Consider the following 26,974-nt stretch of genomic DNA (forward strand, 5'->3'; position numbering starts at 1 on the left):
GAGTGCACATTAAAAGGGGTGAGCTATCTTTATATAACGACCATGTGGAAGGGAGAGCTCTTATACAGAGTTCCATCCCATCTGATTCTGTCACCAGTCATATTGGAAGTAGCCCAAATCACTGGGAACTAATGTGAGCAGTTACCTAATGTTCTCAGCCACATGTAGGGTTCATATACTTCTCTGGGAGGTGCCGTGCCCTGAAATCACAACTGACGAAGGCCTCATCAGTTTGATCAGCAGTACTCTTATAGATGTACTGGGTCCAAATACTTGTGAGGAAAGCACAGTAATTTGAGTTTTAAAATTTTGGGTCCTACATTATATATTTTAGCACTTATGCCTTTTAAAAATATTTATGTCTATTGTTTTTAGGTCACCTACCTTTTCCATCATATCTGCCTTCCCCACCCAGAAACCATCTCTTATAATAGTTAAAAAGAGGAAGAAGAAATTAGCTACCCAACATAGTGAAAAAGCCTGTGTTACACGTAGAGTTCTGCACTCATTGCATACAGCCTCTGCAAAGAAGCAGGGCAAATGTCTTCTCATATCTCTTCTTTGGGACCAGCCTTGGCCATTAAAATTTCACAGCATTTATTTTCATGTTTTTTTTTTCTTGCTAGTCTCTTCATTTACACTGCTGCAGTCAACGTATGTTGTTTTTCTGATTCTTTTTCACTTTGTCTTGGTTCATATAAGTGTTACATTGTTCCTGTTTCATCGTACTCATAATTTCTTACATAATTGTAATAATCTGTTCATGTGCTCCAATTTTGTTTAGCCATTCTCCAAAAGATAGCTAATTTGTTTCCAGTTCTTACTACATGCTGTATAATGGGGCCATTTTGCTATAGATTCCCTCTGAGGTATGTACTTAGCAGTGGACTCTCTTTGTCGAAGCATAGAGACATCTTCAAATAGTTCCAGATTGTTTTTGATAATAATTGGACCAACTCACAGCTCCACAAATAGTGCATTAATGTCTTTTCTTTCCACAATCCCTTCAACATTGGTTGTTCTCAGCTTTTGTTATCTTTGTCAGTTTATTGGGCATGAGGTGAAATTTCAGAGTTGTTTTGAATTGCATTCATTTTTAGTGATTGAGAGCATTCTTTCATATGGTTTGTTCCTGTACTTTTCACCATTGATTTTTAGGGAATGGCCTTCAGAGGCAGTGTGATGTATTGAATAGATGCCTGCCCTCAGACCCAGGAAGACCTGGGTTCAACTTTTGCTTCTGATACATACTGGTTGTTTAATCCTGAATAAGTCACTTAACCTCATTTTTTAAAAGGCAGCTCTTTTAAGACTGTAAATGGCAGACAAGGTGGTAACCTGCATTGATAGAAGGAGTTCTCTGGTTTAATGAAACCTCGTGTTTAGACACTTTACCTATCGTTCTATTTGTTGTCCACATATTTTAGATATTAGGCCGTAATCAGAAAGATTTCATGCAAAATTTTTTTCTTGGTTGACTACTTCCTTATTCCTAGTTGCATTAATTTTGCAAAAGCTTTTTTTTTCAATTTTATATGGTTAAAACCATCTATTTAGTTTTTTTGTGATCCTCCCTAACTCACCCTTTTTTGGTTAAGAAATTCGCAACCTAATCATACTGCAGAATATATTAGAAGTAAGTTTACCAATGTACTCTGTATAATACCTGTATAGATAGTTAAAAAATTCTTCTAAAAGAAATAAAGAACAATTTAGGTACTTGGAATGATATTCAGTGTTTTTGGAAGGGCTATGCCAATAGCATAAAAATGACAATGGTATGAAAATTAATTTACAGATCTTATGTAACAATCAGCCCACCAAAAGATACTTTGCAGAGCTGGAAAAAAATAATAAAATTAATTTTAAGGAAAAAAGATCCAAAATATCAAAGGAAATAATAAAAAAAGGTAGGAATGAAGGGAGAGTACCACCTGCAGATCTGAAATTATGTTATAAAGCAATAATTATCAAATGTATTTGGTACTAGTTAGAAAAAAATAGAATCAAAGGAGCAGACTAGATGAGGAAAAAACTAGAAATAATTGAATTCAACCCAATGTTCAGTAAACCCTCAAAGGAGCAGACTAGATGAGGAAAAAACTAGAAATAATTGAATTCAACCCAATGTTCAGTAAACCCCAAAACATAAATTACCGAAGAAAGAAGTCCCTATTTGACAAGAGTTGATGGGAAAATAGAAGAGTTGGCAGAAACTTAGACTTAACATTTTATAGCATATGCTAAAATAAGTTCAGAATGGATATGTGACCTGAATATTAAGATAAGAAGATCATACCATAAAAAATTAGACAAAGAGTAGATCATAATACCTTTTAATCACCTTTTAATTTTTTTTCCTTTTATGCCACAATCATTTCTCATTATATTCATCCTCCTACCCCCATACAGAATTCTGCCTATTAACAAAGAGGAATAGTTAAGCAAACTAACCAACAAAACACATGCATCTCCTGCTAAGCTTCCTGACAATTTGGTTCTAGATTTTTGCTCTTTTGTGAAGCATTACTACTTATGATCTTCTTCCATAATCCTCCACAGGTTTAATTTTTTTTTTTTTACATAAATTAGTTTGTATTCCAAAGTGGTGTTGACTTTGCCCACCCAGTCTCTCTGTGTTGAGTAGTGAAGTGGTTTCTAGGCTTCTTGGGCTTGGGGTTCTTTTGATTTAGTTGTGGCAAATGTATTTGGTAGTTTTTGTCTCTTTCTGCTTCCTAGTTTTTGGCATCAGTAGTTTGGTTAAATAGATCATGTTGAATCTTTGGAAATTTTTCACAGAAATTTTCATTTTTTATCATTTTTATCCTTCCAATTTAAAGATAATTTTGACTTTTGCTTTAACTAGTTAACTGTATCCAGACATCTTATTTTGACTTTCTTCTGGATGAAAGTATTAATAATTTATAACTGTGACACATCTGAGTAGTCAAATCATTTTTCCCTTCAAAACTGAGACCTACTATGTAACATTTTTTGCTATCCTTCCCTCTATCTATCTTTGCATGGAAGTGACCAAGTGTCAAACTATATATTGATTTGTTTTGTAGGGTTTTCACTTATCCTTCTTAGATTTTTCTCACCTTTTTAATCTTCTACAACAGATGTTAATACACATACCTCACTTATGTTTATGGTGATCTGTTTGCTTATACTTCTCATAAGTGTAGTAAAACAAGATGATCAATGTCCTATGAAATTTCTTTTTTTAAAAAAATTTTATTAATTTATTTTGATTTATCAACAATCACTTCCATATGCTTTTGAGTTGAAAGTTTTTGTTCCCCTTCCTCCCCCCCACCCTCCCCAGGACGGCACACAGGCTGATATAGGCTTTACATTTACATACCCATTAAACATATTTTCACATTAGTGAAGATGTAAGTAAAAATTAAAACCAATAGGAGGAACCATCAGAAAGATGAAACAAAACTCAACAGAAGGTAAAAATAAGTGATAGCGATTACTTCCATAGTTCTTTCTTTGGATGTGGACAGCATTTTCCATCCCGAGGCCTCTGGAGATGTCTTAGATCCTTGTAATGCTGAGAAGGGTTCAGTTTAACAATATTAGTCATCGCATAACGTGGCTGTTATTGTATACAAAGTCCTCTTGGTTCTGCTCACTTCACTCAGCATCAGACCATATAAGTCTTTCCAGGTTTTTCTGAAGTCAGCCTGTTCATCATTTCTTATAGCACAATAGTATTCCATTACATTCATATACCACAACTTGCTCAGCCATTCCCCAGTTGATGGGCATCCTCTCAATTTCCAATTCTTTGCCACCACAAAAAGAGCTGCTATGAATATTTTTGTACATGTGGGTCCTTTTCCCATTTGTTTGATCTCTTTGGGATATAGCCCTAGAAGTGCTATTGCTGGATCAAAGGGTATGCACATTTTTGTAGCCCTTTGGGCATAGTTCCAAATTGTTCTCCAAAATGGTTGGATCATTTCACAACTCCACCAACAATGTATTAGTGTTCCAATTTTCCCACATCTTCTCCAACATTTATCATTTTCCTGTTTTGTCATGTTGGCCAATGTGGTGGATTGTGTACCTCAGAGTTGTTTTGATTTGCATTTCTCTAATCAATAACATTTAGAGCATTTTTTCATATGACTATAGATGGCTTTAATTTCTTCATCTGAGAACTGTCTGTTCATATCCTTTGACCATTTATCAATTGGGAATGGCTTGTGTTCTTATAAATTTGTCTTAATTCTCTATATATTTTAGAAATGAGGCCTTTATCAGAGAGACTGGTTGTAAAAATTCTTTCCCAATTTTCTACCTTCCTTCTAATCTTAGTTGCATTGGCTTTGTTTGTGCAAAAACTTTTCAATTTAATGTAATCAAAATTATCCATTTTGCTTTTCATAATGTTCTCTATCTCCTGTTTGGTCATGAATTCTTCTGTTCTCCATAGATCTGATAGGTAAACTATTCCTTGTTCTCCCAGTTTACTTATGGTATCAGCCTTTATATCTAAGTCATGAACCCATTTTGACTTTATTTTGGTATATGGTGTGAGATTTGGGTCTATGCCTAGTTTCTGCCATACTCTTTTCCAGTTTTCCCAGCAGTTTTTTTCAAAGAGTGGGTTCTTATCCCAGAAGCTGGGGTCTTTGGGTTTATCAAATAATAGATTACTATAGTCATTGACTACTGTGTCTTGCATATTTAACCTATTCCACTGATCCACCTCCCTATTTCTTAGCCAGTACCAAGCAGTTTTGATGATTGCTGCTTTATAATACAATTTAAGATCTGGAATTGCTAGGCCACCTTCCCCTGCATTTCTTTTCATTAGTTCCTTTGATATTCTGGACCTTTTGTTTTTCCAAATGAATCTTGTTGTTATTTTTTCTAACTCTATAAAATAATTTTTTGGTAGTTTGATTGGTATGGCACTGAATAAGTAAATTAGCTTAGGTAGGATTGTCATTTTTATTATATTAGCTCGGCCTACCCACGAGCAACTGATGTTTTTCCAATTATTTAGATCTGATTTTATTTGTGTGAAAAGTGTTTTGTAATTGTGTTCATAGAGTTCCTGGGTTTGTTTCGGGAGGTAGACTCCTAAATATTTTATAATGTCTGCAGTAAGTTTAAATGGGATTTCTCTTTCTGTCTCTTGCTGTTGGGCTTTGTTTGTACTATATGGAAATGCTGATGATTTATGTGGGTTTATTTTATAGCCTGCATGTTTATGCTAAAGTTGTTTATTATTTCAAATAGTTTTTTACTTGATTCTCTAGGATTCTCTAAGTATATCATCATGTCATCTGCAAAGAGTGATAGCTTTGTTTCTTCTTTGCCTATTCTAATGCCTTCAATGTCTTTTTCTTCTCTTATTGCTAAAGCTAAGGTTTCCAGTACAATATTGAATAACAGTGGTGATAATGGACATCCTTGTTTCACCCCCTCCGCCATGAAATTTCTTAATGCCTTTGAATGTATTATGAAACCTGTCTCTGACTACTCCTTTGTTTGCCTTTGTAAGGTGAACTTGTGAGTCATCAAGCTGCAGCTGTCTTTATATCTTATGGTTTTGTTTATCATGAGAATATGAATGTTGAGATATTGATCTGGTTGGGAGAGAGACATATATTGTGGCCCAGTTTGCAGTCATAGAATTCTCTTCAGGTCTGCCTTGGATGGTTTTCATTTATGTAGTCTCTAGAAAAGTACTTAAAATGAGAGTTTATTTTGACATGAAACTTAGTGATGTTTTGTAAATTTGTGTCTACTATGCTTGCCAGACTTTGACTGTTGTGGGTTTTTGGGGGGTTTTTTTGGTTTCCAGAAATGACTGCTGTACATGCAGGTAACATAAACTTCAAATGGGACCCCAAAAGCCTGGAGATAAGGACTCTGGCAGTTGAAAGACTTTTGGAGCCTCTTGTTACTCAGGTAAGAATTTACACATCTGTCTTGCAGCTTTATAGTTAGTGTCATTTGAGAAGGTTTCCATGTTGAGTCATGTTTTTTGAAGACCCACAGAATTTTAGAATTAGAAGGACCTTTATAACTCATGTAAACCAACCTACTTTTTTCTGTAGATGAGGAAACATAAGCCATGTAGGGAAAAGGATTTACTACAGGTAGTAGCGGAACTAGGATCAGAAACTAGGTTTTTTTGCTTCATACTCCATTATTATAAATAGACTGATGGTTAGCTATTGTAAGTAATAATAGAAATTAAGAAGTGTCAGAGGTGGTACTTTTGTACCATTTATGAGAACCACTTTTACGATAACTTTATTCACTATCTTCAAGATGCCAGTACTGTTGTTTTCAGATTTATTTACAGGTAGTGGTATCTCCATTTGGTAAGTGAGACAGTTGTAACTTGTTCATGGCTACTCAGCTGAGAAATGTCAGGACCGGGATTTGACAGGTCAGGACCAGGTTTCATGACTGAGATCAGCATTCTTTTCACTAGAACACATTATGTCCCTTTTACACAAAGTTCTGAAAGGTTGACCACCACCTACGTAGCTTATGCCTTTTTTGTGTGTAAATATCAAATATTGGAAGGTACTTAACTCATTAGAAGTGGTAGTTTTGATAAGTCAGTCAGTAAGTAGTAAGTGCCAGGCATTGTGCTAAGCACTGGAGAAACAAAGAAAGGCAAAAGACAGTCCCTCTTGTCACAAGGACTGTAGCTCACTGCCTAATAGGGGAGACAGCATGGAAACAAGATAGAAACAGGTTAAATGGAGGTGATCAATAGAGGGAAGGCACCAGTATAAACGGGTATCAGGAAAGGTTTCTTGTTACAGCTAGGATTTAAAGGAAGCCAAGAGGTGGAGATAAAAGAGGGAGAGTATTCCAGGAATGGGGAATAGCCAGTGAAAATTCCAGGAGTCTAGCCATGGAGTATTTGTGTGAGAAATAGTAAGGGTCACAAATTATGTGGGGAAGTGGGAGTTGGGATGGGGAAGTAAGGTATAAGAGGTATAAGAAGCTTGGAAAGGTAGTAGGGGGTCAAGTTGTGTAGGACTTTGAATGCCAAACAGGATTTTGTATTTGGTTCTAGAAGTGATGGGGGCGTCTTGAATCAGGAGGTGGGTGACATGGTCAGACCTGAGCTGTAGGAAGATTACTTTGACAGCTGAGTGAAGGATGATGGACTGAAGCGGGGAGAGACTTGAGGCAGGAAGACCCATCAGTAGTCTGTTGTAAAAATCTAGGAGTGAGGTGGAAATGTTAGAGTAGAGCGTGTATGTGAGAAATGTTTCTTTCTAATTATAATTTGCATTTTCTGATTATCATAATTTGATTATTTTAATCTGTTACACTTATAGATACCATCATGAATGAAAGACATTTAACTGAGAATTAATAACTAACTAGCTTTGGTTAGATTATAAGGAATGCAGGCATAACTCCCTAGATTATGTTAATATGAGATTGAATAGCTTGGGCCATTTTTCCCCTCTCCAATTCCATCTCATTAATATAAATTAGTATTTATACATATGAATGTAGTAGGAATTGGGAAGGAGATTTATAGCCTATGAACCCATTTACTGCGGTACTCTAGTTCAGTTCTTTCCATTTTTAACTATAACAAGTCTTTAAGCATCTTATGCAAAAGATAAAATAGCTGTTCACTGTGTTACTCAGATGATTAGTATTCAGAGATTTAAAACTTAACATTTTTTATTTCTTTGGGCAGTAGTGTGTGTCTTTTTAAAGGACTCTTGACTAAAGAGTCGTTACTAAAGTAATTCATGTGAATAAACTATGAAAAGAAATTTGTCTTCAGAAGCAAATTTTTAAGGATTAAAAACAACCCCAAGTGCTTTTGAAAACTTGGCTCCATCATACCCTCATAAAGTCACATTCTGCTTTCTGGATCTTCTGCTTAATGATGCATGGGAGAGATGATGGATTTGACCCTTAAAACTTTTTTCTTGTCATAATGTAAACTTTTAAAACCTTTCCTGGAATGTGTCATTTCTGCTTCATCACTTCATCTGCTGTGTTTTTTGCCTAAACACTCAGTTAGCCTAGTTCCTGTGGAAACTACAGTTTATAACCACTTATTTGAATTAGGAATACCGCTTTTAAATAGGATTGTTTTCTTATTTTGTGTGAGTGACTAATGCCTGCCAGGAGTTCATAAATGTTAGGTTATGATGTTTTGCTGCTAGCTGACTATGACCTGGATGTTTGTCTTCCTAGAATTTTCATCTAAAAGTCTGCAATTTATTCTTTAAATGTAAAACTGTTTTAGGTTACAACTTTGGTAACCACCAGTAACAAAGGCCCCTCCAACAAGAAACGAGGTCGCTCTAAGAAGGCCCATGTTTTGGCTGCATCAGTTGAACAAGCAACTGAGAATTTCTTGGAGAAGGGAGACAAAATTGCCAAGGAGAGTCAGTTTCTTAAGGAGGAACTTGTGGCTGCTGTAGAAGATGTTCGCAAACAAGGTGAGTGATGTTAATCTTTGAAAGGTAGAGAAATAGACTTTTGGAAAACCTTTGGTTTGCCTTCCTTTCTGGGTTAGCTACTTGAAATTAATTTGCTTGAGTTTTTTAGAATTTTGAGCAGCAGAAATAACTTAAATGCTAATATCTGTTTTATAGATACTTGGATTCAGTTCTCTTTGGTCTTTGATGTAATAGATAAATGAAAATTATGTGACTTAGTAAAAATGGAGATTGAGTGTATCTGGGATTTACCTTTACCTTAATGTTTATGTTGTAGAACTTCCAACTGGTATTTTGTGGGATTGCTAGAATGGAGCAGCTGTCATAAGAGTGTAGAGATTATATGAGTGCATCTGCAGAGTTATGTGTTGATTTAGTCATACAAATGAACACTAGGTTAAGGTTTGACATAAATTAATTTGGGACTTAAATTATCCGTTGAGAGACAGAGAGTTTTACAAAAACTGAAATTTTGATTGACACACTAGTCCGATACAGATTCAGAAATCTTGATTGACTCTGCTAGCCAATTTATTAGCTCCATGGTAATATGAAGTATGGAAAGGAGGGCTGCCATAAATTTGGCGAGTTATGTTTTAGAAGCTGGAATTTTATGGTAAGTATTTGATAGTATAATCTTGCACACATTTTAGAAATGGTCTTAGGTTCTATCATCCTAAAGTAATTGAGGGAAGAGTGTATGATTGTCCTAACCCACAAAAGATTATATGGGTGGCACTGTCCAGAGAAGTAACCAAAAGATTAAATATGGAAAACATTTTTTTCCATTATTTTAACCTTTCCCTAAGTTTGAAAGCTCTTTTAAGTTAAAACTTTGATATAAAAATCTAAGAATTGTGGGACATTGTAAGCTGAGTTAATTACTATGTCTAGTATGTATAGTAACAAAAATACTTGTTGAGGATTTGAATGTTTATTTTAAACACTCTCAGAAGCATAGTTTAAATCTTCTGAGTCCTATGTGGGTGTTAGTCTTCATTTTGTTCACCTTTAAATGCTCTTCTAAGTTGCTTGCAGTGTGTTACTTGCTTTGTCGTTCCTGACTTAGGGGGGCTTGCAGGTCCAGGGCCTCATCTACCATAAGTCCTGAATACGCAAGCAGGAGAAGAATTGTAAACTTGGTTCTCAGAGCCTTCAGGGCTCTGGAGCTGAAGACATAACCCATGGGCCAGGTTATCTTTAATCAGAGTCTTGGGACCCAGTTACCAGGTATTGCTGACTCACATACCCAGACTGGTCTCTCTTTTTTCCCCTATTTTTTAAGAAAGAATGATCTGATAATTTTCTCCATCAGAAAACTCTTTTTTTAAAAATTAATTTATTTTGAATTATTAACAATCACTTATAAGCTTTTGAGTTTAAAATTTTTCTCCCCCTCCCTCCCTACCTCTCTTCCCCAAGAAGGCGTGCAATCTATACATATACATATAGGCTATACATATACATTCCTATTAAACATATTTCCACATTAGTGATGTTGTAAGGAAGAATTAGAACCAATAGGAGGAACCGCCAGAAAGACGAAACAAAATGCAAAAGAAGAAAAAAAAATAGCAAATAGTATGCTTCGATCTGCATTCAAACTCCATAGTTCTTTCTTTGGATGTGGATAGCATTTTCCATCATGAGGCCTTTGGAGATGTCTTAGATCCTTGTATTGCTGAGAAGGGTTAAGTCTATCAATATTAGTTATCGCACAACGTGGCTGTTACTGTGTACAGTGTTCTGCTGGTTCTGCTCACTTCACTCAGCATCAGACCATATGAATCTTTCCAGGTTTTTCTGAAGTCTGCCTGCTCATCATTTCTTATAGCATAATACTATTCCATTACGTTCATACACCACAGCTTGTTCAGCCATTCCCCAATTGATGGGTATCCTCTCAATTTCCAGTTCTTTGCCACCATAAAAAAAGCTGTTATAAATATTTTTTTTTACACGTGGATCCTTTTTCCATTTGTATGATCTCTCTGGGATATGGCCCAAAAGTGCTATTGCTGGGTCAAAGGGTATGCACATTTTAATAGCCCTTTGGGCATAGTTCCAAAATGGTTGAGTCAGAGGACTCTTGGGTATGGGAGCCTAAGGCAAATGCTGCTTTGTTATCCTATGGACAGCACACTCCTTTTTGCCCTTCTTGTGATTCAGGGGCACTGGCTGATGAGGCAGAAACTCATTTTTTCTGTTACCCTTTTTGAGCCCCTGTTCCTTCATCAAGTCCTCTGGGACTCCCACTGTATGGTTAAACTTTTCTTTAAATTTGTCTTAGACCTAATCCTTCAACTCTATGTCCATCTTATACTTGGTAGCTGGGTGGCTTCGGCTTGGAGTCAGGAAGAGCTGAATTCACATAATGTCTCAGATACTATCAGCATGACTTTGAGTAAACTACTTAACTCTTGTCTGCCTCAGTTTCCTCATCTGTAAATTGGGGATAATAATAACACCTGCCTCCTGGGGTTGTTGTGAAGATTGAAAGAGAAAATATTAGTAAAGTGCTTTTGCAAACCTTAGATCTCTGTAGGAATGCCATTGTTATCATTGTCATCACATCACCACCACCACCAAATCACTCACTGAACCCCACACACCTCCAGAAGTCACTATATCCCCTGGGTGACCCTTCTCTCAGTTTCCATGAGTTGAATGATTAAGTTACCACCTTTATGAAGATGAATTTCAAATCTGCTTCTCTAGCCCTAACCTCTCTGCTGACCTTCAGTCTCACATCTCCAACCGCCTATTGGGCATCTTGAACTGGTTGTTTTTTATATTGCTTAAATATCCTTATCCCCTAAAACAAGAATTTTTTTGAAGAAAAAACAAGATTCAATACATTAAAAAAACAAAAACACCTAACTATGCAGTTTTCCACACCTGTGGACCTCTTCTCTCTGCACTGGAGTTGGGGGGAGGTGTCTTCTCATGTCTCTTCTTTGGGACCATCTTGTTTTTTGTGATTTAGCAACATTAATTTTTTTATTTTGTTTTGGTTCTTTCACATTGTTATTGTCATTGTGTATATTGTTTTCTTGCTTCTACTTCATTTTGCATCAATTCATGTAAGTCTGTGCTTTCCTCTGAATTCGTTATGTTATTTTACTTCTTACAGCACAGTAAGATTCTATTACATTCACATACCATAATTTGTTTAGCCGTTCCTCGATTTTTCATGATCAGGTATTTTATTTCCAATTTCTGTCACAAAAAGTGGTGCTGTAAATATTTTGGTGAATATAGAGTCTTACTTTTTATCAATCCTGCGACTCAGACATTATCCCTTTCGTGTATTATGGCAGAAGTCATTCATTCTGAATAATGAACACTGGCAGCTAGGTGGTATAGTGGGTAGAGCATTGGACCAGGAGTTGGGAAAACCAGAGTTCAAATTTGGCCTCATACACTTATTAGCTGTGTGACCCAAGGCAAGTCACTTAACCTCTGTTTGCTTCAATTTCCTCAACTTTAAAATGGAAATAACAGTGGTACCTACCTCTCAGGGTTGTTGTAAGGCTCAGATGAGATAATATTTGTAAAGCACTTAGCCTACTGCTGGGCACCTAGTAGATTCTACATAAGTGCTTATTCCCTCCACTTTCTACTATGTATTCTGGTGCTGTGAACTATTGAATTTTGGCACTACTACATTGTTAGTAGCCACAAGGATTGTTGCATGAAATCACAGGGGTTTTGCTTTGTTGATGTCCTGTTGGGTTTTTGATAATTGAGCATGGGCTTTCCACTTTAGACCTGAGTTAATTATTAAATTTTCCTTCAGTAAGCTATTGACAAGACAGAGATGGCAACCATATGGGAACAGTCATTAAATTATAGGGCATGTACTTGTGTTTTGTTTTCTTTTTTTTATAATTTTTGACATCTTTTGTTTTTACATTGCCTATTTTTCTCCCTTGCTCCTATTTTCTCCGACAGCCATCTCATGTAAAATAATTTTTGAAAGAAAAAAGAGAAAGTGAAATAAAATAAACTTACTTTATTTTTAATGGTAGAACATGATTTCTAGTGGTTAGGGGAAAATTTCTGGAAAACAGAAGTCATAGTTTATCTCTAAAGATATTCTTCAAATAGACTGAAAAGCTTCATGAGAGCAGGGGCTCTATATTACCTAAATTTCCTCCAGTGCCTCCATATAGTGCCTCCACACACTGAGATTTAATGTTGGCTGAATTAAACAGAATTAGCTGTAGATTGTGGATGGGGAGCAGAGGACCAGGAGTCACTCCCACCCCATGGGCTAGGTGCATAGCCTATGTGCCTGACACACTAAAAAGCTATCTGGCTGCTAATCCAAAGGATGGTTGGTCACAGGAACATACATTTAGAATTGGAAGCAACATTAGTGACCATCTAGTCCAGTCTCTTCATTTTATAGATGAGGATACTGAGGCCATGGAGTTGCAATGACTTGCCCAAGCTGAAACATGTGGAAAGCATCTGAGGCAAAGGCAGAAGTTTGGCCTTGTGGGCCTCCCAGTTTGGAGCCTGGGAGAGCTTAGGTTTTTCTGTAGTATTGGAAAAATATCTTGTTACTGCCCTTTTTGGGTGTGTGGCTCAGTGGCAAGGCTGTAGCATGTCAGGGATGTCTGTCTCTGTGAAGGACGATGTTAGAATTTATTCTTTAAATTCTTTTCCGTAGACCAAATAACAGAAGAAGAAGTGTGAAATATTTTATTTTTCCCTCCTCTTTCAAAGCCATTGATACTCAGTTAAGTGAGTATCTTAAGATTTCTTTGGAGCTTTTCTGCTCCGCTATTTGAGCTTTCATATCATTGACTCACTCAAGGACAATGTTTCCAGTCAATCAAATTCTAAGTCCAAATCTTAGTTTCTTTATTTTTTTAAACTTACTGTGAGTAATTTGTTGATTCAGTATTGTAATACACCAAAACTTGTTAAAAAGTGTCTTATTACTATTTTTTTTATCTGGAGAGAGATGAGATAGGTGTGTGGGGGGGTACTTCTTAATCTTAAAGAATAGACTTTTAGTCTGTACCAGTTTTAGTTTATTAGCAACTGTGGTTGAATTAATTAGTTATAGTTGATCTAGTAACTGTTAATGTGTCTTCTGGCAGTATTCAAAATGCCTTTAAATATTTGGAGTACAAAATAATCTAGTAGGATGAAATTATAATCTCTTAAGATATTATCACAAAGTTGTGGGTGTGCCTGCTCTTTTACTAAGTTGTTTTTTGACTAAGAATCTTAAATTCTTTTGGTTATGCAAATCTTTTAATGGTGAGATTAAGAATCTAAACCCCAAGAATAGACTAAATGATTTATGTGGGAAGAGTTACTAAAATTTTCCCCTATTGGTAAATCTGGAGTAGGTAATTTAAAGAAATGTAGCAGGACACATCAGGGGGGAAAAAAAAGAGAATATATTGATCACATACTGTCAAGAGAAGAAGGTTTTGCCTCTGCATGCATTTTTTCCTGTAGTAACTGACTTGAGGACCAAGTCAAATCAAAGAGTGGAAAAGATGTGAAAATGAATGGCTTATCCAGTAGAGATATAGACAACACAAGACTGATACTACATGTAGTGTAGGCAGCCTGGAAGATGGGCTGTTGAAAAGAAACCATATTATATTCAAAATAACTGTTTGAGAGGTAGATACTGAAGGAGCTGGGCCTAGGTATGTGGAATTCTTGGAATGGGAGCTTTAAAAGAGAAAACAGGCTAGTGATCCTGTTTTAATGTCTTATTTAGTTATTTAAATTATGATGCCAGTGAGGTTGGGTTAAAAAGGTTGATCTCTTCCCACCCCTCAGCCCCCATGAGCCTGTAAGAGTTATACATTCATACAAAAGAAAGAGAGAAAGAAATGAATCATAGAACTTTTCTATAGCTTTCTGCCCCACCAACCTAGCAACAAACTGGGCTAACACTTATTTATCATTGCAAACTCAATATCAGTGCGGAGAAGAGGAATAACATAAAATCTAAAACTTGTTTCCTTAATTAGATTTCAACATTATAGCCTAATCATCTTCTGCATTATACCTAATGAGAAATCGGTTGATTTCTTCAAATTCATGTTCTTCCTTTGAGTTTTTTTTTTTTTATCAGTTTCTTTCCTCTTTGTATGACCTTTTTAGACAACTGTTTCAGTCTCTTTTCTGGTATATGTGGCACTTGTCTGATTCTCCTTAAACCTGCATCTGCCCTTGCGTGCTCTTTGACAATTTCCACCTCTCGCCTGGAACTCTTCTATTTCCTGATATTTCTTACCATTTCAAAGCACAGAAAGGATTTTTATTATTCTTATTCCCCCAACATTCCCCGGTTCTTTCTTTTTTTCTGGTAACTGTGTTCAGAGTGGGAGAATAGGAAAAGCAAAAAGTAAATTCCGAAGAAACATTAACAAGTTGTCAGTTGAATTTTTATGTCTTAGAGTTGTGTCTGTGACTTAAGACTCTAGAGTAGAGGCTGTATTTTTTTTGTCTTAAATTGTGCCAAGAATACTGTCTTCTTTCAAGTCACCAGGCTGTTATAAGCATATGCTGCTTTACAAAGCTTCATTTTTGAGGTGAGCAAATTGGAAATAGGGGAGGAAAAGGGAAATTATTAAATTCTGATGCCTCCTGTCATCTTGAAATTGCTTTAAATTTATCCTACACATCTTAAACTCACAAATGAATAATTGTAATTAGGATACTAACTTCATAAACTTAAATGAACCAGGTTACCTTGGTGATCTTAGCTGAACAGTGCCCCCTCTTAATATATAGATATACACTATACACACATACTTTTATTTATATATATGTGTGTGTGTGTGTGTGTGTGTGTGTGTGTGTATATATATATATATATATATATATGTATATATTCATTGTGACTGAAGAGTTCCCTTGGGAACCATAATTTTTACTTTGGCACGTAGAATTTCAACCATGACACTATTAACATAGTTTCCACTGGTTAATTTTCTTTAAAGGGTGATTGCAAATCAGAATACATGTTGTGCATGTATTTGAATGTAAAATCATTAAAGTATCTTTCTTTAGAATGTGTCTGAGTAGCAGCAGGGCACCCATGAATGAATAAGGAAAATGAGAACATGAATATATGTAGTATTGTATTTTCATTTTTTCTTCCACATTGCCTTGTCAACAAGAATGAACTGAAATGTCACTGGTGTCTTGCGGGTTGAGAGGTAGATTGTATGGTCCACTGTTTATTTACAGTGTCTACTCTAATTCATAAGGTCCTTTCAGAAATTTAAAAAAAATTTTTTGTAGGTTAGAGAATGTGTCAGACAGATTATGTGCAGGACTGTTTTAAAAACCAGGAATTCAGTGTGTTTTGTTGTGAAATCTACATTTGCTATAATACTTTTTCACATATGTAATTGCTTTTCATCTAGGGATCTGTGATTTGCAGGTGACAAGGATGTTTCTTTGGCAAATAAAAAGAATAAGGTAGAAAAAAATGTTGACCAGAATAAAGCATTTTAGTCAGATTCTTTATTTAGGAGACTCTCAAAATATAAGTTCTGAGGACTTTGAAGGATAAATATGCAGTCTTGCTTGCCCTGCCTGATGGAACTGATTATGTTGTTCTGGGCCTGAACAGTCTTGGAAATGCAATAAATTTAGCTTTGAAGTCATCGTGTTTGAAAATACGTCGTTTTCATGCTAAATTCTGTAAAATCAGTCTACGATACTTTCATGTGGAGTCAGTGTTAACTATATTTTTAAAGAGTTGTGAATTAAAAATCATTGCTCTGAGGCAGTATGCACAGTACAAACAGTGAAGAGGGATGCTTGGACTTGAAGTTAGGATCTTGGTTCAAACTGAGCTCTGCCACTCAGCCACTGTGTACCTCACTTTTGTCATTGTCAATCAACCAATGAACAAACACTTAGGAAGCACACCTACTATGTGCCAGGCAGCATTGATTTATATAAATAAATAAATATATGAGTAAATTATTGTAAAATGAATCTATTAAGCTTTAGTCATTTCTTCTCTTGGCTTTGCTCACCTTCAAAAATTGAAGTATTAGGATGGAGTAATTTTTCAGAATACTTTCATGTTATTATCATGTTAGTTTTTGTATAACTTGCTAGTAAGTAGATTCTTCACAGGTGATCAAGTTGTGATTTTTAAAAAAAAATAATGGAAATTCTTTTGTCCAGTTTCGGAGTATTTATCTAGAGCTGAGATATCCCCTCAAGAAAAAGCTTTCAGGAATCAGGAATTGTAGAATAAGGACGTTTTGGCCATCCTTTTCATGGAGCAAAAAGGTGCTCAGTTGTTCGGCCCAAGATTTTTTGCAAGAGGTTTGTTATACCTTGATGTTTGAGTGCTTTATTCCTTCCCTGTCTTTTAGTTTTAACAACTCTTTAGTCATTTTCTAAAGCAGCCTGATGTTAGGAAATAGAGAAGAAAGATTCATTGATTAAGAAGTTTTTCTTTTGGATACTAAAATTTAACATCTCTCTTATGCATTGATGATCTTTGCTTTATTCATCTTACCGGGGGTAGGGAGCCTGTGGCTTTGTAGGTCCTCAATGGTGGCCCTTTGACTGAATCCAAACTTCACAGAACAAATCCTCTTAATAAAAGGATTTGTTCTGTAAAACTTGGACTCAGTCAAAAGACCCTAGAGGGCACATGTGGCTTCTAGGCCGCAGGTTTCTTATCCCTGTTTTACAACCTGTAGTAATAAGTCAGTTTTCCAATTTTAGGTCTTGGGTTTAGAACTTCATCTACTGATGCATCGTAACAACTTCTGCCGTTATCCACGGACTAGAGTAAGACCATCTATTCGTTCATGTTCAATGCTGCCTGTTATCCTCATCACCACCCCTATGGCAGAGGCTGTGTGATCATAAGATATGTTCAGCTCCATGACCCTGAACAGGTCATTTAATTTCTCTTAATGGCTTTGTGATCTGGGCACTTCACTAAGCCTCTCAGGATTATAGGCAGTTTTCAAAGACTACATAATTTTCAAAGAAGGTGCTCACCAGCATTGGTAGAGGAGAGTTTTCTCATTTAGGAATTTCCTATGCCAGTGTCCACTCCCTGTCACTAAGAGCTCACATTTCTACATTTATGTAGTGCTTAAAGGTTTACAAAGCACTTTGCTCATAAGTAGCTTTGTGAAATAGGCAATATAGATATAATTCCCATTTCATGGATAAGGGAACTGAGATGCAGGGAAGAGAAATGAATTGCCCATGGCCATACAGCTGTCAGTAAATGCATTTATTCATTACAGACCATATGCCAGATCCTGTGCTAAGTGCTGGAGTTTAGGCCATCTGACTTGAAGATGTTGCTTTCTGACACTGTTTTTCCCACATCTATTTCATTGTGACTTGTTTACTACTTCCTATGTACTGTTGCTTTCCAGGCTTCAGAATTTCTATAGCAGTTTACCTTGACTTTCCTGTCCCCTTTCAGTTAAATGAGCCTAATGGTGAACTGTACAAGCTTTTCATTATGTTTACTTTATTTTGTCCTTTTTTGAATGTTGAATACATTTTATAACTATTGCCAGTCTTGAAGTCCTGATAGCTTAAGCAAGTTGTAAATACTTTTCATGTTCTTAGGCCTTGCTCTTGAGGAGCTGTCATGTTGACACACAGTTCTTATCTCCTAGCCTCCAAAAACTTAATCAGAAGGATGTCTTAATGTTTTCTTCAGTACATTAAATAAAACCAGTAAGGACCTACTAGATGAGAGTCGGCATAATATAGTGGATGGAAAGTTGGCCTTGGTTCAGTTTCTGCCTCTGACACATAACAGAGCTCTGTGACCTTGGGGCAAGTCAAGACACTTAACCTCTCAGTACCTTCAGTAAATCTCTAAAAGGATAGGTTGCATAGCTATTACCAACCCACATTGGAAAGGGAATTTCATCACCTGAAGTTGCCTATACTAATTATAACAGATTCAATTATTTTTAAAAAATGTGCAAGGCACTATGCTAGTTTTGGTAGTTAAACACATTCAGGATAGTTTTAAAAATACCAAATTTGGATGGTTTCTCTTTGAATTCTCAGTGTAACAAGTTTAAAAAAAACCCCAAAGACATTGAGCTTTTTGATTGTCCCCTTTTTAGTGCCTAGCTTAAGTCCATTTTACACAGTTTGAGAAGGAACTTAATTAACAAGATTCTCCTTTAGAGTTAGAGGTCTGTATTAATTTCTTTTAAAAATTTATTTATGGCTTTTGTTCTTATCACACGTAGATTTCTGAATATAACACCTCCTTTCATATTCAGCAAGCCATTTCTTGTAATAAAAGAGAAGGGAAAAAAGCATGTCAGCAAAATTAACCAACATATTACCGGAGTTTGACAGTATACAGTGTTCTACATCCATAGTCCCTGACCTCCAAAAAGAAGGTAGGGAGATAGAGTTTTCTTATCTTTTTGGAGGGCCAACTTGGCCATTATAATTTGAGAACAATTGGAGTTTCTTTTTCCATTCATTTATATTTCAGTATTCACTGTGTTTTTTGTCTGCCTGCTTCTGTTCTGCATCAGTTGGTATGTCTTCTAGGTTTCTTTGAAATCTTCATATTCATCTTTTCAGTAATATTCTGTTACATTTACATACCACCAAATTATCTTTGTGATAATGACATGATGTTTTACAGAGAATCATCAGAGAAACTAATTGAGACAACTAATAGTTCCAGTTATACTATTTCTCAGAAGTAGAACTTAGCATCTATTTTCTTGGTCTGTAGAGCCATCAGATTTTGAGACTTTGAAAAGTAAGTGATGTCTTACACTTTTAGGATATACTTCTCTTTGAAACCTTGAGATATAAATACAACATGAAAGAGAAGTATTTTTAAAAGTATTTCTTCAGTTTTTACAGTTAGGAAAAGCCAATTTTTCCATTTCCATGATTATAAAGACCCAGATGGTGTCATTAATGAGATTTGTTAAAATGGAGTTAAAAGCAGCAAAATAATTTTCATTGTTTATATTATTTTGGTTAGGAAACTTTGTTTTTACATATATTAGCAAATCACTTTGATGTTTTAAAAAAATATGTTAAAACTTCTTTATTTGTTTAGACTGGACAACCAGAGCTTGTGGAGAACTATTTTATTTCTCCCCACCCCATTGAGAGGGAAAAAGAAAAAACCCTTATAAGAAATGTGTCTAGTCAAGCAAAACAATTGCCCATGTTGGCTATGTCCAAAAAATTGTATGTCTCATTCTGCATCTTAGGTCCATTACCCCTTGTTTGGTGGTAGGTAGCAGTCTTCATCACTGGTCCTCCAGAATCATGACTGGTCATTTCATTGATCAGAATTCTTAAAGTTGTTTGTTCCGACAATTTTGTTGGTACTGTATAACTTTTTGGAGAGTGGTTTTGAAGAGCTTGGATCCTGAGTCCATCTAACATGTTTGCCACCCAGTCAGTCACCATAACTACATATACTACATAGTATAAATGACTGGGATATTGTAGTGTGGGCTTTCTCATCCCTAACAGAACTTTTGGGTGTGTTGTAGGGGAAACTCAGTTTCTAAGAGGTTTACAGACCAAGTGAGTGAGAATTTTAGGGCATGAAGAAATGTCAGAGCCTAATCCTTTTGGTTTTGTATGCAAAAAAAACCCAAACCCACCAAGGTCGAGATACAAGGCATGAAGCAAGTATTACAGAAAATTTTTGTTGCTTTGACTGGTCTTGAATACTCTTTTCTGTGAAAAGGTATGGTGAGCCTAGTTGAACACTCACCCATTGTATATAGTTTCCCATTAATGGCATTAAACTATCTGGTCTGTACCCTTTTATTTTGTCTAATCCCTTTCCTTAATCCTTTATGAAATAGGTCAAATGGTTCAGTCATTGGACAGGTAAGAAATAGTGTTGGAATGTGAGCGGTAGCTTTAAGGGTAAGAAGGGACAGCAGACAAGTAGCAAGTATACATTACTATGTGAAAGATTAATCTCTTGCATAAAAATGGGAAAAATTATTTTTTTTCCTGCTTCTCAGGCATGGTTTCTTTTATGCTTTATTTCTTCTATAATATGGTTTTTAAAAGGTTGAAATAGGGGTTTCAGCTAATGTCTCAGAAGAAATGTCATCTTTTTGCTTTAGTGGAAAAAGTGCTGGATTTGAAGCCAAGAGAACCTGGGCTCAAATCTTGGCTCTGCTAATTATTACGTGGGTGACTTTGGGCAGATCACTTAATTTCTGGTCTCATTTTCTTCTCTCTAAAATGAGGATGTTGGACTCAGTGACCTGTAAGGTCACTCTCAACTAGAATTATATGATCTGATGAGAATAATAGACTCCTCAAATCTTAAACTTCTTGGAAGGGACCTTGAAGATTGAGTAGAAACTCAGTGCTCATTTTAAAGATGAGAAAACATGAATAGTGCAGAGCAGAGTCAAGACTCCAACCCAAATCTTTCTGCTAAGCTCACAATAGTGCCCCCTTTAAGAAATCATTCATCCCCACTCTGATCTAAAGCCTGAATCTCTTCAACAGTGTCCTTGATGAATAAATGATCAGCCAGCCCAGCAATCTCCAGTGTAAAGAAACTTACTACTTCTTGAAGCAACTTATTTCCATTTTTGGATTTCATACTTTAGGAAGGTCTTCCTTAATGAGCTGAAATCTGCCTACTTATGGCTTATCCAGTACTACAACAGCTGTGAAGTGGTTTCCTCCCCCCCCATGTCTTTTACTGTTTTATCTTGTCCTTGATTTGAACTCCCAAAATTTTTAACTTTTAGTGAAGGGAAAGCCCTGAGGAAAGGGAGTGTTGACAGTTGTAATTTCACTGCAGGTACTGAAGCCCTGAGAGCTTTGTTATTTATTTGTTTGTTTGTTTGTTTCGTGCTTATTGTTCAAATGAAAGTAGATACAGAATAGAATTGGGCTACTTTTCAGTCCTTGCCACTGACTGTAATGTGGGCTGACTTGTGTGCCCTAGTTTTCCAAGTAATATGTATATAGGTTCATATTTTGACACTTTAGGAGGAAATGTATTTTATAAAAGAGGTGAGAGCCACCATCATCATTTCAGACTCTTCCCTGTATAATATCATAGAATTTTTTTTCTTAAACCATTGAATACCCCTAAAAATCAATTGTATTAATCTGTGTCAATAATCCTCTTATAATGGGGGAAGGTGTTAGGGACAAGCATTTATTAAGCATGTTTAATCCTAGCTTAGAGAATAGAGCAAATGATATGGGATTGTTTAACCCCTCATCCAATGGCTGTCTTTCTTTACTTTTTCTTTTTACTGCTAATATCATAAACCTGAGACATCAGGGGAGTGGGGTATTGTGGGAGCTGTCTTCAAAGTCAAGAAGACCTGGTTCAAGTTGTGCCTCTGATACATACAGGCTGTGTAGCTGTGGGCAAATGACTTAACCTCTCAGTATTCTAGGGACTCCCTAAAACTAAAGAAAATGCTTATCTACATTGGTAGAGGAAGTTTCCTTTCCTGGGAGTTCCATATACCAGTGAAATCACAGGACTGTCTCTGTACCTAATACCGTCTGTCAGCAATGAAAATAAAATACGAATTCCTGTTGTACCCAGGAGCTTAAGAAAATGAGAGCAAGACAAAATTTTCATTCATTCTGCTATGTTCTTCTATTCTCATTTGGACTCAGTTTCCATTAAAGGGTTAATTTGGAGGGTTAACAAGGGGAACAGGAGAAGCTAAAAGGGGGATTGAGGAGATGAAGCCAGTCAATTTTGGGGCGGAATGACTGCATCTGTAAAGTTTTCAAATAAATGCCCTTTTATAAGTTACTATGTGTGATCTCATTTCTCCCCCTTCCCTTTCCAGAGGACACTACCACCCTTAACCCAGGTTTGCAATCCTGAAATTATCCTTAGTTCTTCTTAACCTACCCCTCCTATGTAGTGGGTTGTTGAGTATTGTCAGTTCTATGTCAAAAACCTCTCTCATGTTGGTCCTTATCACCTCACACCCAGACTATCACAGTAGCCTCTCGTCTCCCTGCTTCTGCTACTTCTCTCCAGTGTTTCTTTTATGTCTCTGGAAATAATAATAAATAAATGGAAATAATAATAAAATTAATAAATAATAAAAACAAACTTTCTTAAACACAGACTTGACCATGTCAGTCCCTTACTCAAAAATCTTCAGTATCTATTATTTCTATAATTAAATAGGGACTTCTTAGCCTAGCATTTTAAAACCTGCACAATTTAGCTCCTAGCCATTATTCCAGATCTTTTTCATTTCCCTTCATACATTTTGTGTTCTAACTAAATTGGACTTCTCCCTGTGCCCTAAACTTGACATACCATGTGTGTACCTTTGCACAGGCTTTCCTTTACCTAGAATTCACTTTCTCCTCTACCCTTTCTTCTTTTAGGGCTTAACTCAACTCAACTGGTTACCTCATAAAGGGAGCCTTTCCTGATATCCATCTCCTTCCTGAAATTATTTTGTGTATTTTTTTGGGTGGGGTATACATGTTTCATTGTTCCCTTTCCCAACCCTAGTGGAATGTAAATCATGTAAGGATAAGGCCTTTACCATTTCCTTTTTGTCCGGTGTTCACAGCACCCAACACAATGTCTTGTACGTAATTTATTTTTGAATTGAATTGAATTGAATTACATTAGGTCCCAGGGAGGTTAAAAGCCTTGGCTAAGGTCATACAGCTAGTAGGTGGGATTCAACACAGGTCCTTTGATCCAAATCCATTCATTCCTACCACTATTTAGGCTTATTTCTTAACTACTAAACGTCCTTAGAAGAGAACTGATTGATTTGAAGCTAGTAAAGATGGTTTTTTCTTCCCTTTTTAAAAATCTTATTTATTTTGAACTTAAGAAATAAAATGAGAGTATTTCCATAACATAGTAGGATAGGAAGAAAAACGATTATATATGAAACTGCAAGTCTATTATGTACAACTTGCTGTTCCTTTTAAATATATAATAAAGTTAACATGTAACTTTTTTTCCTTCCCCGTCCCACCCATGGCTACCATTAGAGAGAGAGATGTGTATGTACACACACACACACACACACACACACACACACACACACACACACACACACAGAGATATAGATATAAAACCCCTCTATACATACTTTTATTTATCAGTTCTTTCTCTGGATGTGGATAGTATCTTCCTTCATATATAAATATGGGTATTTGTAATATTTTTTTCACCATCCCTAGTGCTACTCAGAATGCCAAGCAGATGTTGTCTTTGTGTACATCTACAGTAACATGGATGTGTTCAAATTGACCTTTATCCCAACCCTGATGTGAACCATGTTAACTTATGAATGAAGGAATGAATAAATGAAAGGCACTTATTAAGTTCCTGCTTTTGCCCTACAAATGAAGTAGATAAGAGTCCTTAGTGAAAGATAATCAGATTCTTTTATTAAAACTGAAATATTTTTGCACTTAAGGATACTGGGATAGGATTTGTTCTAACTGGAAAGCCTTTTGAGGTGAGTGTTGGGTAACTACAAAGCATTTATAAATGAGTTAATTTAATCCTAGCAAATAATAATTCTACAAAAAGTTAATATGTGAACCCAGAGGGGTAACATTTTGCTTTGTATGGATGTTGTACAACTGAATTTGATGGCCTGCATTAAAGTTTTCCTCCATTTAGCTCTGAACCTAAGAACTACCTAAGAACTCTTTCCTAAATTTGTGTTATTGCTGAGTTGAACAATAGGGATTCATTTGGAGGTAGCCAGAAAGGGAGAGGAAGAAGAGAAGGGGTAGTAAAACCATGGTTTTCCAAGTGTATGATATATGTGGTTCACCATCTAAGGTTACATTGTATCTACTCATTTATTCAGCAAGCATTTACTAAGCAGCTGCTTTGTGCTAAGCTTAGGAGAATTGTGTACAAAAACAAAACAGTACCTTGCCTAGAGGGTAGGGATTGGGAAAGTACAACAGGTACACGGTTCTTTGGGGGAAAGCCTCAGTAGGCTCTGGGGATTAGCAAAGGCTAAATATCTGTAGCCCTGGTTCTCCAACATTCTGGGATGAACTTTGTGAACTTGGGTTAGTTTTTTAACAGCCTACAGTTTGTTCCCTAGCCTGAAAAAAGCTTTGGATTATGTGAGAAAACCTACGTTCAAATCCCATTTTTGTGATTTGTGCCAGCTCTGTGGCCTTGGTCGAACCGTACCTGGGCTTTAATTTTCTTTTCTGTAGAGTGACAGGGTTAGACTAGATGACCATAGAGGCCCTTCTGATGCTAAATCAAATGCCAGTTTTGCTGGTGAGAATGACTTGATATAGGCCAACAAGAGGAAATGGATAGAGAGTAGATAGATGGAGAGATACAGTCAGCAGTCCTGAGCTGTAGGTTGCAGAGGCTGGACAACTCTAGAATCCTCATTCAAATATGCTAGCTTATTATGGAAATTTTTTATTTAGAATTGAAGTTTTAAAAAAGTTTTTGTTATCCAAATCTACTGTACTTAAATGTTTACTTTTCTGACTCTTACAATAGGTGACTTGATGAAGAGTGCCTCTGGAGAATTTGCAGATGACCCCTGTTCTTCAGTGAAGCGTGGCAACATGGTGCGAGCTGCCCGTTCCTTGCTCTCCGCTGTTACCCGGTTGCTTATTTTGGCCGACATGGCAGATGTCTACAAGTTACTTGTTCAGCTGAAAGTTGTAAGTGCAATGCAACTTTTTGTAGTGTAATATAGTATTAAAGCTGTCGGCTCAGCAGAGGAGGAGAAAAAGTGCATTTCATCATCTCTTACCCATTTGGTTAGTTCTTACCACATTCTAGCCTGGAATGGGTTTTCATTTCCAATTCATCCTGTACTCCAAATCTATCACTTTATGATTTTTCTGCTTTAGTATTTAACTCAGTAGTGTTATAGTACAAATGAAATGACCAACATAATATTTGAGGTTCTTCCTCTTTCACAGATAGGATTTCATTCACATCTTATTCCTGGAACTGAAAAATCTCAAAGTCAAATTTCATGTGTTTGGGTAGAGGGAAAATAAAGCATTTTCTCTGGGAAAAACCTAAAGTTTATTGTCTTGCACATAGTAGGTGCTTTATAAATATTGGATTGTAGCAGCAAAAACCTGGACTAGACTTTGTATAGCTGTTCATTTTGAGAGCTATTAAAAGCAATCTGAAAATTTTTTTCAACTGCTAACTGGAACTGTTTGCATGTTTTGAAGGTGGAAGATGGTATCTTGAAACTTAGAAATGCAGGCACAGAGCAAGATTTAGGCATACAGTATAAAGCCCTAAAACCTGAAGTGGACAAGTTGAACATTATGGCAGCCAAAAGGCAACAGGTAAAATGATTGTGTGTGTATTGAAAATTATTTTGTTATTAGCCAGTGGGAAGCAACAATTTTGCCTTGTTTTCTAAAGGTGTCATGACTAGTAAGCATATTTAGTGAATATTCTTTCAGTACTGTGTTAGTAGTAGAGCTGTAGTTAAGTCTAATTTGTTTTATGCTACTGTGATATAATTTATTTATTTAGGTCAATTTCACTTTAATGTCCCAACAATTTGAGACAAAGAATGTGACTAGAGGTGGAGCAATAGTAGGAATTGAGGCATACTCAATTAGTAATTCATCTGAATAGATATTGGGTTGTGATTGAAATTGGTCATATGGGGATATCAGCAAAATAATTGCTTGTTTCTGAGGGAAAATGTTTTGTTACTTTTGAAGTACACTTCTTGTCAATAGATCATTTGTGATGCACTGTAAGCAGAACATGAGCATATATTTCTATTTCTCAAACCAGGCCCTAAGGGCTTTATAGCATTTGGAGTTTTGCTTCTTTTTCTTTTCTGTGTCCTTACTGTCAGATGTTAGGCATTTGATATTTGTGTCTTATGGGGTGAATGTGCATAATACTCTCAACATGCATGAATCCTAGCTAATTTCTGGTTAGAGATTTTGTCAACTTGAATGGTTATAGTAATAGTATTTGCCCTTTCCCTTATTTCTTAGAGAAAGCAGCTGGTTATTTTAAATTTTTATGAGGCAGTAAGTTTGAGATTCTCTCTTCTCCCCACAGCAAATATAACTTAGTAGTATGTTTGTCAATGAGTAACAGACAAGTTACAGTGTTAACTTGTAGCATTTTTTAATGCTACAAAACAGGGTTACATCTGACCTGTACTGATCACATATCATGGAACCTGATTTATTTAGGTTCAACAAATTGCTCAGCTAATAGAGTTAAGGTCTATGTGCTTTATCTTGAGTTCCTCTGCTGTTCTTGCCTTAAAAATGTTAAGTACACTTTCTATTTGTTCAGTCTGGTTGATCCTCAGAAGAAATTTCATTTTAGTTATGTGATAAAGCCAGTGCATGTGTGCGACTGGTGGAGTTGTCATTTTAATCCTTTAAGTTAGGTGCTGAATCCTTTTGATGTCATGACTCATGAATAAGTGGGAGAAATGTCAATTACATTATAAAAGTAAAGATTGGTGGGGATAGTTTTACTATTG

General features: G+C 36.1%; 1 protein-coding gene across 1 annotated transcript in view; it reads left to right on the plus strand.

The window, feature by feature from the left end:
* Window positions 1-26,974, plus strand: part of CTNNA1 (catenin alpha 1) — a 154,255-nt gene that overhangs the window by 18,534 nt on the left and 108,747 nt on the right. Inside the window, exons 2-5 of the mRNA XM_021005074.2 lie at window positions 5,831-5,937; window positions 8,270-8,465; window positions 24,985-25,151; window positions 25,680-25,799. Coding sequence (XP_020860733.1) covers window positions 5,833-5,937; window positions 8,270-8,465; window positions 24,985-25,151; window positions 25,680-25,799 — 588 coding nt within the window. The 5' untranslated portion in view covers window positions 5,831-5,832. The remainder of the gene's footprint in view (window positions 1-5,830; window positions 5,938-8,269; window positions 8,466-24,984; window positions 25,152-25,679; window positions 25,800-26,974) is intronic.

This window comes from Phascolarctos cinereus, unplaced genomic scaffold, assembly GCF_003287225.1.
Source record: "Phascolarctos cinereus isolate Bilbo 61053 unplaced genomic scaffold, phaCin_HiC Scaffold_2;HRSCAF=192, whole genome shotgun sequence".
NCBI lineage: Eukaryota > Metazoa > Chordata > Mammalia > Diprotodontia > Phascolarctidae > Phascolarctos > Phascolarctos cinereus.